General features: G+C 39.2%; 1 protein-coding gene across 1 annotated transcript in view; it reads left to right on the forward strand.

The window, feature by feature from the left end:
- pelp1 (proline, glutamate and leucine rich protein 1) overlaps positions 1 to 14,535 on the forward strand; it is a 30,397-nt gene extending 15,862 nt beyond the window's left edge. Inside the window, exons 13-19 of the mRNA XM_028474235.1 lie at positions 5,288 to 5,441; positions 5,520 to 5,575; positions 5,865 to 5,983; positions 8,178 to 8,280; positions 9,408 to 10,994; positions 11,439 to 11,720; positions 12,888 to 14,535. Of these exons, the coding sequence (XP_028330036.1) occupies positions 5,288 to 5,441; positions 5,520 to 5,575; positions 5,865 to 5,983; positions 8,178 to 8,280; positions 9,408 to 10,994; positions 11,439 to 11,720; positions 12,888 to 12,980 (2,394 nt within the window). The 3' untranslated portion in view covers positions 12,981 to 14,535. The remainder of the gene's footprint in view (positions 1 to 5,287; positions 5,442 to 5,519; positions 5,576 to 5,864; positions 5,984 to 8,177; positions 8,281 to 9,407; positions 10,995 to 11,438; positions 11,721 to 12,887) is intronic.
- Positions 14,536 to 15,862: the final 1,327 nt, after the last annotated feature.

The raw sequence follows: 15,862 nt of genomic DNA on the forward strand, positions 1-15,862 counted from the left end.
ATAAAAATGAAATAAATTAAATTAGCATTAGGAATTACATGTTTACCAGGTCAGGTTAAAGAGGAATTCACTTTTATTCAATTTTAAAGAGGAATTGCAGATCTCATGTAAATGTGGCCACTCATACTAGGCAATGTGGGTGAACCTCTGGGTACCATATGAAACGCAATACAAAGCTCACGATAACGATTATCTCACGACTTACTGTGATTATCGGTATATTGGTCAATCAATTTACGATAATCTATGACATAACAAGATAAAAAGATTAAGTGAGAAAATACAATTTTTATTTTATATCTCTGAAAGACAATACATTAAGTGACACTATTTTAGTGCAACATTTAAGTGTCAACATACCAATGTAAATGAATAAGTATCTCTAATAGTGCTTTCTGTAAACAAAAAAACAGGGGTTTTTTAAACCAGTGACACCAGGATAGTGCAATATTCCAATAAACAATATATTGGTTCCTTCAACAAACAGTGACAACATTTCTGTGAAGACCTACCTGCACATTTTAGTGAAAAAGCCGAAAAGGTTTTGAAAAAAAAAAAAAAAAATCGGTACTTAGCGGGAGCATATCGATAAATGATCGTGCGGAAAAATATCGTGATATATCGTCGTATCGAGATATTGTCACACTCCTATTGCATTGTGGGATTTGGAGTCCTGTAGAAGAATGCAAAGATTGTGCCGAAGGAGAAAGGTTCCTTTAGTAAATATTTTTACTTCATTTTTATCGTGATTTGTTGTTTCTTTGTCTGACACTGATTTGTTTCAAGCAATTTTGGTCCTGCTTTTTTAATCATTTTCCCGGGGATATGACTTCGCTCCAATTTCGGCCGTATTTGGATGTTTTCGTGAAAAACCAAACTATCAACACTAAGTGTTTTTTGGGGTCAAACACAGTCATCCGCTCATAACAGCTTTGGCCCCATCCCATAAAGTAGACAGGCTAACCTCCCCATTATCATTTATATTAGGGGATCATTTAATATTGAGACATTAAGTCTCCAGTATTTGAATCGTTGTTCTTGACCCAACTTTATTTTAATCTTAATAGGGCCATGATTCGACAATGTTTTGGGTTCTATATTGTTCTCTAACATTCTATGTAGATCAGCCTTCAAAACCAGAAACATATCTAGTCTGGAGTAAGTCCCATGAACCTGTGACCTATACGTATAGTCTCTGCCTCTGGGGTGATGATATCTCCACACATCAATCAATCCCAATGCATCCATCATTCCCGAAACAGCAACTGAATTACGATTTTGAGGTCTCTTTTCAGTGGGTAGTCGGTCTACATTGGAGTTCAGTACACAGTTATTATCCCCTCCAACCACAATGATTCCCTCCCCTTCCTCCACCAGTCTGGATGCCATTTTCTTGAAAAAAAAAAGTGGACAGTCCTCATTTGGTGCATATAAGTTACAGAATGTAAATCTATTCTCCCCGATAGTACCTACCACCATGACATATCTGCCTTCTTTGTCTTTCAGTACCCTTTCGCAGTTAAAGAAACACTCCTACTGATCAAAATCGCAACCCCTCTTTTTCTCCATTTTTCATGAGATGCGCTGTACATTTGCTCCACCCAGCCTCTCCCTAATTTCAAATGTTCCACCTCCGACAAATGTCTTTTGCAACATTGCAATTAAACAGTGCAAAGCTTTAAGTTTGTTGAATATTGTCTAACTCTTAATTGGAGTTCCCAGACCCTTTATATTGTAACTAACCACAGTTAAACCATTCATGTACTGCTTTTAATCCTTACTGTCATAACAATGCCCTCCCATTTTAAGAGATTAAAATATGCATCCTCACTTCTGAGGTGGAGCAAAATAAAGATGTGATTTTTGACAGTGTGAAAACTGGAATTAAAGAAGGGCATTTGATCGCTCTGTGGAAGAACATGCCCCCCTGTGTGCGCTGCAAGCAACTTCACAACAGAGATCCTGGAGAGACACATGGATATGTTTATATCAGCCTCAGTCTGCACGATTGAGGCAATATATATCACATTAAGAAAAATTAAACCCTTAAAAAAAAAAAGAAGCAAGCCTTAAAAATGACTATGTCCCTTGACTGTGTTTATAATCACGTTACTGATTAAATACTGCAGCACATTGTAAAAGTTTAAGGAACTATTAACAGTTAAAAACATGAATGAGGTCCTGTTTCCTCCATACATCCCCCAGTGATGTGCTGTACCGAGGAAATGGGACCTCATTCTCCAAAACAGATCTTAGCAGCGTGGGTGAACCTATGCATGCCTGGATCGACGGTTAGAAGAATTTACCAGCGGGGTTATGCAGTATTCCGTGGAAGGAATACCAAAAAAGTGATATCAATAATAATGTAGGGGGTTTTAAAATTCATTTTATTTTGTTAAATTTGTTTTAATAAACCGTTTTTGATCTGTTCTGAATCTGTCTGCTTATGCTTCAATGACAGCAGAGGTTTGTTTAATACTTTATTTTAAGACTCAGTCAGATTGTGCTGTGCTGTACAGTAATTTCACACACTCAGATTTGCGTAGACGAAGTCAGACCTGACGTAAGATCTGATCGAAGCGTACGATCACCTTAAAATTGAAAAATACGGAAGCTTACAAGAATTTGGTCAAACACGCTCTAAGCTCAGATCTGAACGTACGAACGGTTGATAAATGAGGGCCAATGCATTGGAACTCCAGGCTCTGAAGTCATTCATGTGATCACGGTCAATCTGTCCGTTTAAAGGTCCCATGTCATACATTTTTCACCCATTTCCATTTGTTCGAAAAACCCCAAAAACATAGTATTTGAGGTTTATTTTCCCAAACTCGCCTGTTTTCCGAAATTTTAGCCTCTGAAAAGTGATTTTCTGACCAACGGGCTGTTTGCTGCCTGCTTGTGCATATTCATGAGTGGGCGTGTCTATACACTGTACCTGTGAGGTTCCTTGCTGACTCGCTCTGAGGCAGATCAGTGATCACCAAAGCGATTTTCTCTTGCTATCCACACACTGTTATTGTTTTCAGCCAAAAAACTGCACATTACAGTAAAACGCATGGATATTTATGCGGCTATTGTGTGAGTCTGTCTCCGCGCTGTGTTCGTCCAGCAGTCTGGGTGTAACACTGCAGATTTCATTGTGGACTCGGCGCGGCACCGGCAACAGGCACTTCCTGGAGGGGGCTAGTGACGTCACTAGCATTTGAACCGCTCGTTTTTCAGAAGAGGGCAGAGAAGCAGCTCAGAGAGCAGGATTATTGAGGATTTCTCAGAGATGCAGGAAGGAAGCCAATAATACTTTGGGGGTGTTTTTGATAGGGAATTAACATTGTAACAAGGTTCAAAGCTTTAAAAAGTTGATTTGCATGATATAGGACCTTTAATCCATCTGGAGAATTTCTTTCAACCATTTAAAATGAATAATTGTTAACCTCACTTTGAAAAGCCTTTGGTTGGACTCTGCATATGACTTTGTGTGGAGCCTCCATGTGATTGTGTTGGTCTTCTTTTGATAATTAATTGGACTCTTGATAGTCTGTCATTGTGTGTTGGCCCTGTGAAACACTGACATCCTGTCTGGGGTGTGCGCTGCATTGATCCTGTTGTAAGAAGTGAGCAGCAGTGTTGTGTTCAAGACCACACTATCCGAGACCAAGACTTGCCCGAGACCAGAATGCACCGAGACCAAGACAAGACCAAGACTTCCGGGAGCCGAGACCAAGTCAAGAATATATAAATAAATAAAATTATGACAAAGTTTGACAGTTAAATAACATTCTCTCTTTAATTTTAGTTTATTTTAAATACATTTGACGGACAAAAAAGGTGCCTGCAAAAAATTAACTAAAATAGTAAAACTGCTACTGATAAATTCACAATTATTCTACATATTTGAAAACAAGATTTTTATGTCAGCTGAATGTACAGCAAGTGTTTAAAAGCATTTCTGCCAAGAAATAATGATTCTTGATTCTGATTCTGATAAAAAACTTAGAGCTACAGGTAGATGTGAAACTAAATAAAACAAACTCAAACCCTGGAACAGTCATGTCACAAATCAATCAATAGTTATTGAGAATTATTATTATTATTCTGGATACAGTGGAATCAAACTATGAAAAATAATTATATTGTGAACCTGTTTATATTGTGGGGAACATATTATAATATGTTCCCCACAATATAAACAGGTTCACATAAATGTTACATAAATGTAATTGGAGTCTAAAGACACAAAAAAACACCACTTTGTAAAGAGGTCTTAAATTAGTCTATTTTCTTTTTAGTTATTTGAGTCATTATGCGTTAGTGCAACTCTACGGCAATGATGCGCTGGTGACGACAATCCAAGATGGCGGCGGCCCATACGACAGCCGACACTATGTAATAAAAGCCTTAAAAGACATGGATATAATGAAAAGAGTGGATGGACAGAGGCATAAACATGCAGACTTTCACACAGACTTATTAAACACACACAGACCTCGGTAAACGGAACAGGCTTTACTGGTCGGCAGGCACTAGGACCCAGAAGCAGAGTAAGTGTGTCCCCCGTACTGCATTCACAGGCTGTAATATCATCAGTTTATCATTTTACCTGTTGTTAGAGCTACTGTCTTTACCAGGGAGATAATATTTATTACTGGTGATTGTTTTACAGAGTTTTACTGGGATTTTTACCAGTGATTAGTTCATATCTCCCTTGCTCTCCGCAGTCCAAACTGAAACCGTAGCTTGACACACACACACACACGCGCGCGCGCGCGAGTGTGTCACTCAGTCACATTAAGGAAGGTTACGGTCATTATACGGGGTGGATTAAAGAAGGAATAAAGGTTTGCTTTATCCCGTTCTTCTCCGTGTTATCACATTATAAAAAAGTTTAAAAACAGCAGGAATTAGTGCTGGTCTCGAACGGTCTTAACGGAAAATCCCGAGTCTGAGTCCGAGACAAGACCAAGTCAAAATGCTTCAGAGTCCGAGACCTTTAAAATTTGGTCTATAGACCAAGACCGGTCTCGACCACCACAACACTAGTGAGCAGTGAAGATGAATAAGATGAGGTGGTGGGACCTTTTTTCTTATTGACTTACTCTCCATATCGCATGAACAAAAGTAAAACTAAATGTATTTTTGCAAAAGGTTTGTAAAACTTCCCACCTACCCCTCAGGAAAAGAGCGATTTTGAGCCTTAAAGAGATATTCTGCTACACACAACTGATCATTTTCTTCCCCAAAGCTATTGTTAATTCATTGATGAAAGATTGACTTGGCTTTTTTCCAGCTTCGCGCTGGTCTCTCGACCGAGGTTGTTCTTGGAGGAAAGCCGGGTCCTCGAAGGTCCAAACAAATCATCTTAGTAGACACAGCAGGGCCTTCAGTCCAAAGGAAAGGAGATGTCTTTGCCAATCAGGACACTTGCCTTTCAGCCCTCAGAGGTGAGCTGCATTTTTAGTTTCTGTTTTAATGTGGGATCACTGAGCTTCAGTAAGAATACCTGCCCTTTATCTTCACAGCAATGAGACACATCATACAGACTAGTGGGACACTACTAAAGGATGACATACACAAGGTACTAACAGATTCTACTTTTACAACTGCAGCTGTATATCAACAGGCACAGGAGCCTGTTTGCAAAGTAACTATGTAAAGTCCATTGTGTGTTTATTTGCTCATTAAAAAAAACATCAAAAATTAGTGCCCTGTATTGCCATATTGATTGTATTTACTCAGCTCGGACATTTGTTATATAAAAACTGTAGTGATGGGGTTGTTTTTTTCCTCCTTTGTCTTTCACATCATGCAGCCAGTCTATATTACTGTGTGAAAGTGCTTCATTGTGTTTGTGTGTGCTCCTGCAGCGACTCCATGACCTGGCTCTTCCTCTGTGTGTGCGGCTGCAGCAGCAGTCCAGCAGTGAAGGAGCAGGAGGCATCAGTGGGCAGTACAGCAGCGCCCTTGCACGACGGGAACTCTACAGGTATGACCTGAGCTTAATGCCACTGGACCACTGGTTTCCAGACGTCGCCTCTCCATGATTACTGTATTTTCCGGCATATAGTACATTGAAGATGCAGCCAATACGGTGGAACACTCAGTCGGTTGCACATGTGTCCAGTAAAAGCAGCTGTCAGGAGGCAGAATATTACTGACAGTCCCCCCTACAGCTGAATTACTGAGCAGCCACTAAACATCACGGTGAAGTGAACCAGCTTCGGATAATGTAGGGAAAATGAAAGTTCTCAAAGCTTTGATAACAGGACGGCAGAAGTCATACATCTTTCGAATGCTTTTTATATTCTGTGCCTAAAAAGGACGTTTGCTTGAATCAGAATCAAATAGTTACTTATTTAGAAAGTTGCTTTCAGCTGAAGCTTCTAGCGAAAGTAAAACCCTACCTAAGCCAGAGAGAGCTTGAAAAAGTCATTCATGCTTTCAGGGCTCGAAACTGTGACCAAAATGGTCACATATGCGACTATTTTTTAAGTCCTTCCCTCAATATGAGTGTGTGCTCACATTGAGGGAAGCAGTAAAAATGAAGGACATGCCGAGTGCAGTGATAGAGCGTACACGCTCATCAGAATCATCATGGAGGGACCAGAACTGATGGACTATGATGCCAGGCCAAATGTTCAGCTGTTGTTCTCCCAGGGCAGGGGTCTGCAACCTGCGGCTCTGGAGCCTATTGTGGCTCTATTACTCTTTTGTAATGGCTCCCTATAGCTTTAAAAAAAAAAAAAAAAACTATTAAAATAAAGAGTTATTTTTTACAGAGGCTAATAATAATTAATGACAGATAAAATCAAGCTATAACAATTTGTTAACCTAAAATAAATCATCTTGTGCAATGACTCAGCACCTATCTACTTCACCTCCTGCAACATCTACAGACCATCAACTTTCCTGCACCTGTGGCTAACCTTAGGTTTTAAATCCCTGGTAAGATAATTTATCTGCAGTGTGAAAACCACATTGGAAAAAATGTGCGAGGAGCTCAAAGTGCAGTCAACATTTAAAGACATTTCACAATAAAAAATCAAACAACCAACAATCAATTAGTCAATGCCACTAAAAATACTATGAGGTGAAATACTGTACAATAGAGTCGCATAAAATACTATTGGGTCGATTCTGTACAATAAGTCCATATTAAATGTACTCCTGCTGGCTGAGTGAACCACTTTGTTTAAAGCATTTTTTTTTTCAAGTCAATAACAAGTTCACCAGTTTTTGATGTGTTCAAAAGCAAGTTGTTTTCTTTCCTCCATTGAACTACAATTTCTACGTCCTCAAGATTAAGCCTCCAATGTGCCGGTTAAATATGCAAAATATGAATATTTTGTTGAATAAAGATGATTATTTATCAATTGATTATTTAATTGTAATTATTTGTATTGTTGAAAAGTTATATATTGTTTTTGAATTTATTGCAGTATAATTAGAAGCACAGTAAATAAACGTTCCCTTACACCTGCTTATTCTACTCCATTGCCATTTCTGTTTAGCCTCAAGTTGTTTAATAGTTCTGGATATCAAAATAAAAGCTGTCCTGCTGCTGGCTTTAGCCTGCTCCACAGTTCTCCCGTTCCTGTTCCCACATGTTATATGTTATTGTCTTTTTATGTTTCTTTGTCGGGATCTAACTGAAACTGAATTTCCCCTCGGGGATTAATAAAGTGTAATCAATCAATCAATGCATAAACCTAATAAAAAAAATCTGAAAACTTTATAGTTTCAAGATCATGGGATGTTTTTTTTTCTTAATTTAAATGTTTTGTATTTCTATTGCAGGCTCTCAAACACAGAAGTTGAGAATTTTTTGTGGGAAACACAGAAGCAGAGGAGGGGGCCTTTATGGGATTCAACCTGGGTGGGATTTCTTAATCATGTATATTCCAACTATATGCTGCATCATTTTGAGCATTGTAAATTTTAAAACTACTTGAGCTTTGCAAATATGTTTACGGCTACGAATGAATAAATAAGATTGAACAATATCATTTAGATTTGAAAGACAGTAGCTGCAATTAAAGAGGCTGAAAACATTACCTAACATTAATTTATAAATAGAGTACACCCACCCAGGAAGAGTTGGGATTGCATCTTCCATCCAGTGTCACTAAGTGTTTTGTGATGCAGTGATGTAATGTCCAGATTTGTTTTGTCTTTTTCAGGTTATTGTTGTCGCTGGTCCTGGTCCCATCACCTTGTTGGCCTCCCCCACTGTCCTGTGTGGTGTCAATCCTCAGTAATGGACGAAGGGACCGCAGCATAAAGGTAAGGGTCAAAACCTTGCAGAGTGTCTGTTTAGCTTCAAGAGGAAGGCTGGATAAGTGGCTTGTTCTCCACAGTTGCAGACAAACTGGTTGATGGGAATGGATTGCTGTTGATGGTTTTAGTCATTGAGGAAGAATGCTGTACGTCAAAATGCTTAATGCTGATTAATGTTAATAACAATACATGTTTTAAATGAATACCAATAAACAAAGTATGTGCACTCTTTTTTTTTTTTTTTTTTTTTTTTTTTTTTTAAAAAAAAAAAAGCACATTCATCATGTTGGGCCAGATATGACTTGGAGTGGTTTACATTAGATCCACCTGATTTATCAGATATTTCTCTTTATTTGGGTCTTTCTAGTGCTTTTCGCCACATTTTCTTTAACAGTTTTTTTTTTTTATTACTGAGGACAACACAGGAATGTGTGTGAAAAGATGAAGCTGTGAAATCTGCATAGATCAATAGAAAATGTTCTCTGTGAGGGGAGAGTGATAAGAATGGAGGGCGTGTGGGGCCATTCCTTTTGGTGATGCATTCTGCTTGGATTCAACTCAACCTTTATTGATGAGCTATTAAAGTTCTATAATTAATGAGGATGAATATACATTTTTACAGACTTAATCCTTGAAGATATGCTTGGGAATTACCAATACGTTCCATCGGTCTCTTTGTGCATGTGGTTTCAAAATTCCAATGTATTTCATAAAATTATTAAGAAACTGTAATTCAGCTGGAAATGAGCTGTCAAGACAAGATTATTGGCTCTTTGGTAATGTGTCTTCTTACACATATTGCAAACGTCAAATGTGACCATCAAAAATATATTTTGGTTAGCTAGCAGTGCTGGGTATCTGGGATCAAAATTGTCTGTTTTTATTGTTTGAAAATGTCTTGGTTTACCAATTTAAGAAATTAGGACATCTGTAAATGGACAGATGATTATCTTGGATTGCTCATTAATCCATCTTTTTGTTACTCACATTTAGATAATTTTACTGAATCTATCATCACAACAGATGTAAAAGCGCTATTTTCTTAAATGCTTCCATCGATACGTCTCAGCATTTTGACCTTTTGTGCATTGGCTGAAGGAATTTACATGTTTTAATTGTGCTCTTTTTGTCAGGTGTCCTCATACTGTGCTGAGGCATTGACGGTCTGTAACGCCATCCTCCATCCACGCACTCCCTCCATCGCCCTTCCCTTGCCGCCACTCACCCTGAAACCCAGCACGACAGTTCCCGTCCTCCCCCCAACTCAGGGAACGGCCCCTGGCCTCACTTTGCCGACTCTTTTAGGAAGCCCTGCTGCTGTTAGTCCATTCCCCTCCCGCCACTCTCTGGGTCTCGGCTCTGCCTCACTGTTGGGTTCTTTAGAGAATCACCTCTCCCTAATCCCAGGGATTCCAGGGCAAGCCCCTTCAACAGCAGACATGATATTGTCTCCTCACACACACCAGCAGCCAGAGCTAGGCCCCCCAGAGGGACAGAGGCCTGTGTTTGTTCGTTATGACAAAGAGGAAGCAGAAGATGTGGAGATCTCTCTGGCGAGTGACTCTGATGACAGTGTGGTCATTGTTCCTCCAGGGATGCTGAACATGGAAAACCAAACGGATGAAGCAGCAGCAAATACACAGAATGTTCTTGGTGCTGCTCCAGGTGATGCTAGCGTTCCATTACCCACTGGAGAATCCATTACCATGGTCCAAACTACAAGTGCAAGCAGAGCGGATGGAGATCCTCTTTCCAACAATCTCTCCACGTCCTCCCCCCTCCTCACTTCTTCCACCAACCCTACCAACTCTTTTCCTACCATGACCTCAGTGGTCTCCCTCGTTCCATCACTGAACTCCAGCACTCTGACATCTCCACCGGTTGGTCTGGGGGACTCCTTGCCTGGCAGACCTCAGCTTCAGCAGATGCTGATGCAAGCGTCCACTCCAGGTGAGCCAGGCCCGATGGGCCTGCCCCTCCAGATGTTACAGAACCAGCTCAGCCAGTCAGGGCGCCACCTACACTCACACCCCCCACCTCCTGCCAACAATGAAGATTCAGGAGTCATCAACATCAACAGCACCGACGACGAGGAAGAAGATGAGGAGGACTTGGAAGATGATGAAGACCTGGATGAGGAGGGAGAGGGGATGGATGAAGAAGATGAAGAGGATGAGGTGAGCGACTTGGCTGAGGATGAGTTTTATGATGGTGAGGATTATGAAGATTATGATGAAGAAGAGGGGGAGGAGCTTGATGAAGAGGAGGATGGAGACATACCTCCACTGGAGGGAGTGGAGGACAAAGCAGAAGAGGAGAGGGGGGAAGAGGAGCAGGTGCTGGAGGAAGCAGAAAATGAAGGAGATCTGTCTGGGTTTGGTGTGGAAGGAGACACCGAAGGAGGCATCGAGGAGATCGGGACCAGCAGAGCCGTTTTTACTGAAGACAGGATGAAAGTGCAGGAGGTAGAGAGCATTGGAGTCCTGGAGGAGACACGGGAGAGAGAGGAGGATGATGGCGAAAAGATGGATGACCCCACCATGCCTCAAATCCTGTGTGTGACTGGGGGGGCATTAGAGGAGAGGGAGGAGGCCGAAGAAGAGGAGGGAAGACGTAGAGAGGAGGAGCTGCAGGAGGAGGCGAGTTCTTCAGAGCAAGGAGCTTCAGAGGAGGATCACACTGTGGCTTCAGAGGAACAAACCACCAGCCCGAGCCTGCAGGTTGGTTCTTTACTCAGCTGCTCATTCACAAAGAAATGATATTAACCTTGGTGGATAGACGAGGCACTTAGAATGACCATCAGGGGGTCTAAACACACACGCTTTGCATTTAAACTAATTTCTAATCAAGTGAAGATGAATGAAATCCTATTTCTCAAACTTTGTTCTTTCTTTGAGACTTTGATGAAAGTACCAGGGTAAAAATATTTACCCTGGTTGGAGCCACTTTAACTAGCCTTCATCATTCAAATGTATTGAAAACGAATTATTAAAAAAAAAAATCATTATAAAAACAAAGATTCATTTATGAAAACAGTAATAAATGCCAAAGTCATTATCATTATACAATATTGCTTTGAATTGAGTTTTCTAACATGAAGCTGTCTCCTCTTTACTGTCATATACTTAGAGTGTTTTTAAGGAATAATCTCTTGCTCTAAACAGGAGTCAGCAAATGAACCTGCACTGGGAACCAGTACAAGTGACACACAGGTTTCCTGCCATCAGGAGGAAGAGCCTGCAGCTGCTCCAGAATCTGGAGCAAATCCTGAAACCCCTCCTGTGTCGACTTCCTCTGACCAGCAGACAAGCAGTGAGGAGAGAAGCAAAGCAGAAGGAGAGGAACAACAGGAACAAGGAGAAGAAGATGGCAATGAAGAGGAAGGGAAAGGAGTGAAGAGAAAAAGAGAAGAGGAAGAAGGTGGACAAGGACAGGAGAAGAAAAGGGTAGCTTTTTATTTTAACATTTTAGTCTTGTGTTTTCAGGAAAGAGAGAGAAATTAAAGCATAACTAAACCCCCAGATTTTTGTTGATTATGGGCAGGGCTAATGGAGCAGTGAAGACACGCCCAGTCTATACGATCAAATCATCAAAGAACAAGCTATGCTATGCTAACGAGCTAATCAACACTCACTATACCTTTCTATTCGTAATACTTTCAATTCAACCTACTCGCCACAGACGCTAGTTTTTCTAGTAGCACCTGTGGCTAATGGTGCATGTTTGTGATGCACAATTGAACTGTAATACCTCTGCCCTCTATGGGATGAGGCAGTCATTATTACATTTTTACAACAAAATATAGCAAATTGAAATAATTTGACTAAAATGTTGATAATTGGACTAGGACCAAACAACAACACTACTTAATACCCAAATACACTGCATACAGTATGTATTCAGGTTTATCCAAGTAGCATCCTTCCATTTTTGTATGTCTGCTTATTCTGAGCAGCGTTCTTCAAGGCTTAAGCCAAAACTGATCACAGGACATCCAATCATAGCCAATCATATTCATTCCTTGGATATTTTTAAAAAGTCAACAATCATGTTGTTGCCTTATCTTCTAGCTGTTAGTGTAGGGTGAAAAAATATGCAACGTTTCATGATCTGAACCCTGAAACCCTGAGAGGCCCAGCCTGTGACTAATAGATTCATTGATCCATTTTTTTTTTTATATTGATTAATCATATAGGACAGTCCTTATTATTCTTGATCTTGTTTAAATCAATTTGAGCTCTTTTTATTGTACAAAACAAATACAAATATGTGACCTTTAAGGCCTAATGTGCAACATTGCCTAAATAAACAGTGGTGGTAAAGTCTCCTCCCCACCCACCCCCAAATTCAACAATGAGGTACTGGTAATAACATTTAAATTTCACCTTCTCTGTCTGATAATGTGCAATACCAGTGTTGGGCGTGTTCAGCAACAAAATAAATTAATAATAATTACAGCTTCCTTTGAAAATTAAACAAAATAACAGAACATTGTTTTAAAGTAAATACTGCTATCAATTTCTAAGTCTATCAATATTTAAATATTGTTTCCACAAATAAACCAGATCAAATCAGTGTGGCTCATCTCTCCCAACATCTTTCTTGTCTTCCAGCTGGGTGATGACACTATGGCTTCCATGCTGGCAGATTTTGTTGCTTGTCCACCAGACGATGAAGATGGCGCCTCTGGATCAAACCTTTCATGAATCACCAGCACCATGAAGTCACCAGTTACAGTGAAAGGTTACGTTAAACATGGCAGATAATCCAAGGATACTGTACCTTTACATTTTTGAGGCCTTGTCTTGACGGTTGTTATTTTTATTTCACATTTCTTTGTTCAATGCCTACTGTTTCAGTTCTTTAAGTGTTTCTTCCCTAATATCAGCTATAATCTGCACGGTTAATAATAATTTCAAAAATAAAAGTCATACTATTGTAAGTGGCACAAAGGCCTTTAAGAAGAAGTGAAAATAAGTTTGGTTGTTTCTATGAATACTGAAGACATTAGGCAGCAATTACGTAAAGTTCTGTGATTTTTGTGTCTTGTGCTCAATTTGAATTACTTTTCCATGTTTTTTTTTTTTTTTTTTAATAATTAAAATATAACATTCTGGCTGTTTTTGATATTTTTGGGTGACACGCACACTAACACCCTCAGTCCCAGGTAAACTGTATGTGCAAATGTGTATTTTTACAGATTTAACAGTTGTGCGTTATGAAAATACATTTTAAATTGTGAAGGCATTAAAAAAGAAAAATTACCGATATGACTAAATGTGGAATAAGATTTTTCCTACATTAAGCACTCCAACACACAGTACTTTATTGATCACACACACACTGATGTTTACAACAGCCCATCAAGTAACAGGCCTACTTTACTTATTAAGTTCAACTGTTGAGATTGGTTTAAAAGTTAGCCTGCCAAATGATGTACCCGTATATGTAAGATGAGGCTGATAAGGTGTTGGGTGAAGGTATCTTTGTAGAGCAGAAGTAATAAGAGTTCAAAATAACACAAACAAAATACGAGAGTCAAATTATATCACAATTTGCTGATACTCCAATATCAAAACATGGTAGGTTTATTTAAATCAGCCTAATGGTAAATGCATAAAGTTGCGAGTCCTTTTAAAATTAGCTAAAGTCATATTTTGACTGTTACAAGAAGTGAGTACTGGAGTTATTTGGATCAATTCTATTGATAACTTTATTGTAAACTTAAAAAAATTAACTGTTAAATTCACAGCTGTCCATAGTTAAAAATTAATTTCCCGATCGGTGAAACCGTGTGGTGACAATAAACGATTTGATGACAAATAAATGGAGAAATGGCCTTTTAAAGTGTGTTGTAGTGTAACATCTTTTCATTAGTTAACTCTTAGTTAACTTGGGCACAAAGAGTTCTGGGAGCATCACTCTCAGCAGGGTGCAGATCAGTCCACCTACGAGGGAAGTAGGAGAAAAGCCTGGTACACGCCTTTTAATGTAGGTAGGAGATGGTCAGAGGGGTTCTTCTTAAGTCTTTAAGGAAAGTGAAGCTTGTGAAAACTCGTGATATCACAATGTTTCAATGATTTCATGGCAGATATTTCAGTGCTGAAGGAGGTTCACAGCACAACTTTTGTGTGGGTGTGTGTACCGTTAAGTATTTCAAATGATTAGAGGAGGTTTGGTCTCCTACACTCAACTCAAAATTAATCAAGTTTTACAGGTTGAATAAGCCCTCATTCTAATTTTTGTCTCCCACCAATAAAAGTCCAGATGAAAATATTTACCATTATTGATGCTCTGCTTGGTGATTGGATATTTGAAATAAACATTACATTAATGACATTGAGTTTGACCTCTTTTTACCCTTGCTATGTAACAAGTGGGTTTTGGTACAACAGGCCAATATGTATATACAGTATTTTGTGTCAAGAGGTTTTTAAAGCCTTTTTCACACAGAATCTGTGTGAATATATTTTTATATGCAAGTTATCACCAGCTGCAACAGAAGGATCATAGTTTTCCCACAGTGTTAGTCTCTGGAATCATGACACCCTGGGGGAAAAAACATAGGAGATGAACTTTTATTTTACAAAGACCACAGCTGGCTCACTGTACATTTAAAAGGCATTCTGTGTTTTTTTGGCAAACTTTATTCAGCAATGCTCAATATCTTGATCAGGACAATGCTACGATTACATTGTGTACTCAGCAGTGCAAAAACACTAAAAATACTCTTACACAACATTCAACTTAATCCTTCATACTTATTTCTTACAGCAGAAATATCCAGTGAGCCACATTCAGCACAGCGTTGTCCAAGCATAGCACTGAAAGAAAAGGCTGAGGAAAAACTCCTGAAATTAGTGCATAAAAGGTATCTTGACAAAATTCCATAGACCTTAACACAACACTTCAGTATTGTTACGTGCTGCCACAATGATCATTGTAAAAGTGAGTGAAAATACTTTGCATCTCTCAGATGGAACAAACACCGTCTTTCAAACCAAAATGTTTCTATTCAAAAAGTGTCATCACCAAATATTCTCACCTATAAAAGCTTAGTTGTAAGACCTTTCAGTTTTTCTATATACATGAAATAAAAATGCAACCTTTTATCATATATACATATCCTGCTGCTTTGAAATTTGTATTATTGGCTGTGGGAGACTAACTTGACTCATATCAGGTGCTAAACTTCCTGTTGGTCCAAGCTTAAAAGGAAGAAAATGTCCAGAAAGTTCACCCCCCCCCCCCTCATGAGGCTCACTCTGAACTTTTGTCTGTCTTTTTTTTCTACCTTTTAAAATTCAGTTCCTTTGTGTCACTTTCTTAATGAGTTCTTGCAGTACGACCATTCTTTAACCACGAGTCACGTCTGCTAAAAATGGAAAACTGATTTATGGTCAAACCATGTCAAATGAAACCTTTCTGAGCTCTAATTTCACACGTTTGTTTTACTGTAATTTAGCAAAATTATGTTTGTCAAGCTCGTAAAGACTCCAGTGTAAGCGTACCTGTAACTTTCTCTTTAATTGGTTAAGAAGAAAAACAATCCAGGCATTGAGGATGGTTGTAAACCTGCTCGTCATTG

The sequence above is a fragment of the Gouania willdenowi genome, chromosome 18 (genome assembly GCF_900634775.1).
Source record: "Gouania willdenowi chromosome 18, fGouWil2.1, whole genome shotgun sequence".
NCBI classification, from domain to species: Eukaryota; Metazoa; Chordata; class Actinopteri; order Blenniiformes; family Gobiesocidae; genus Gouania; species Gouania willdenowi.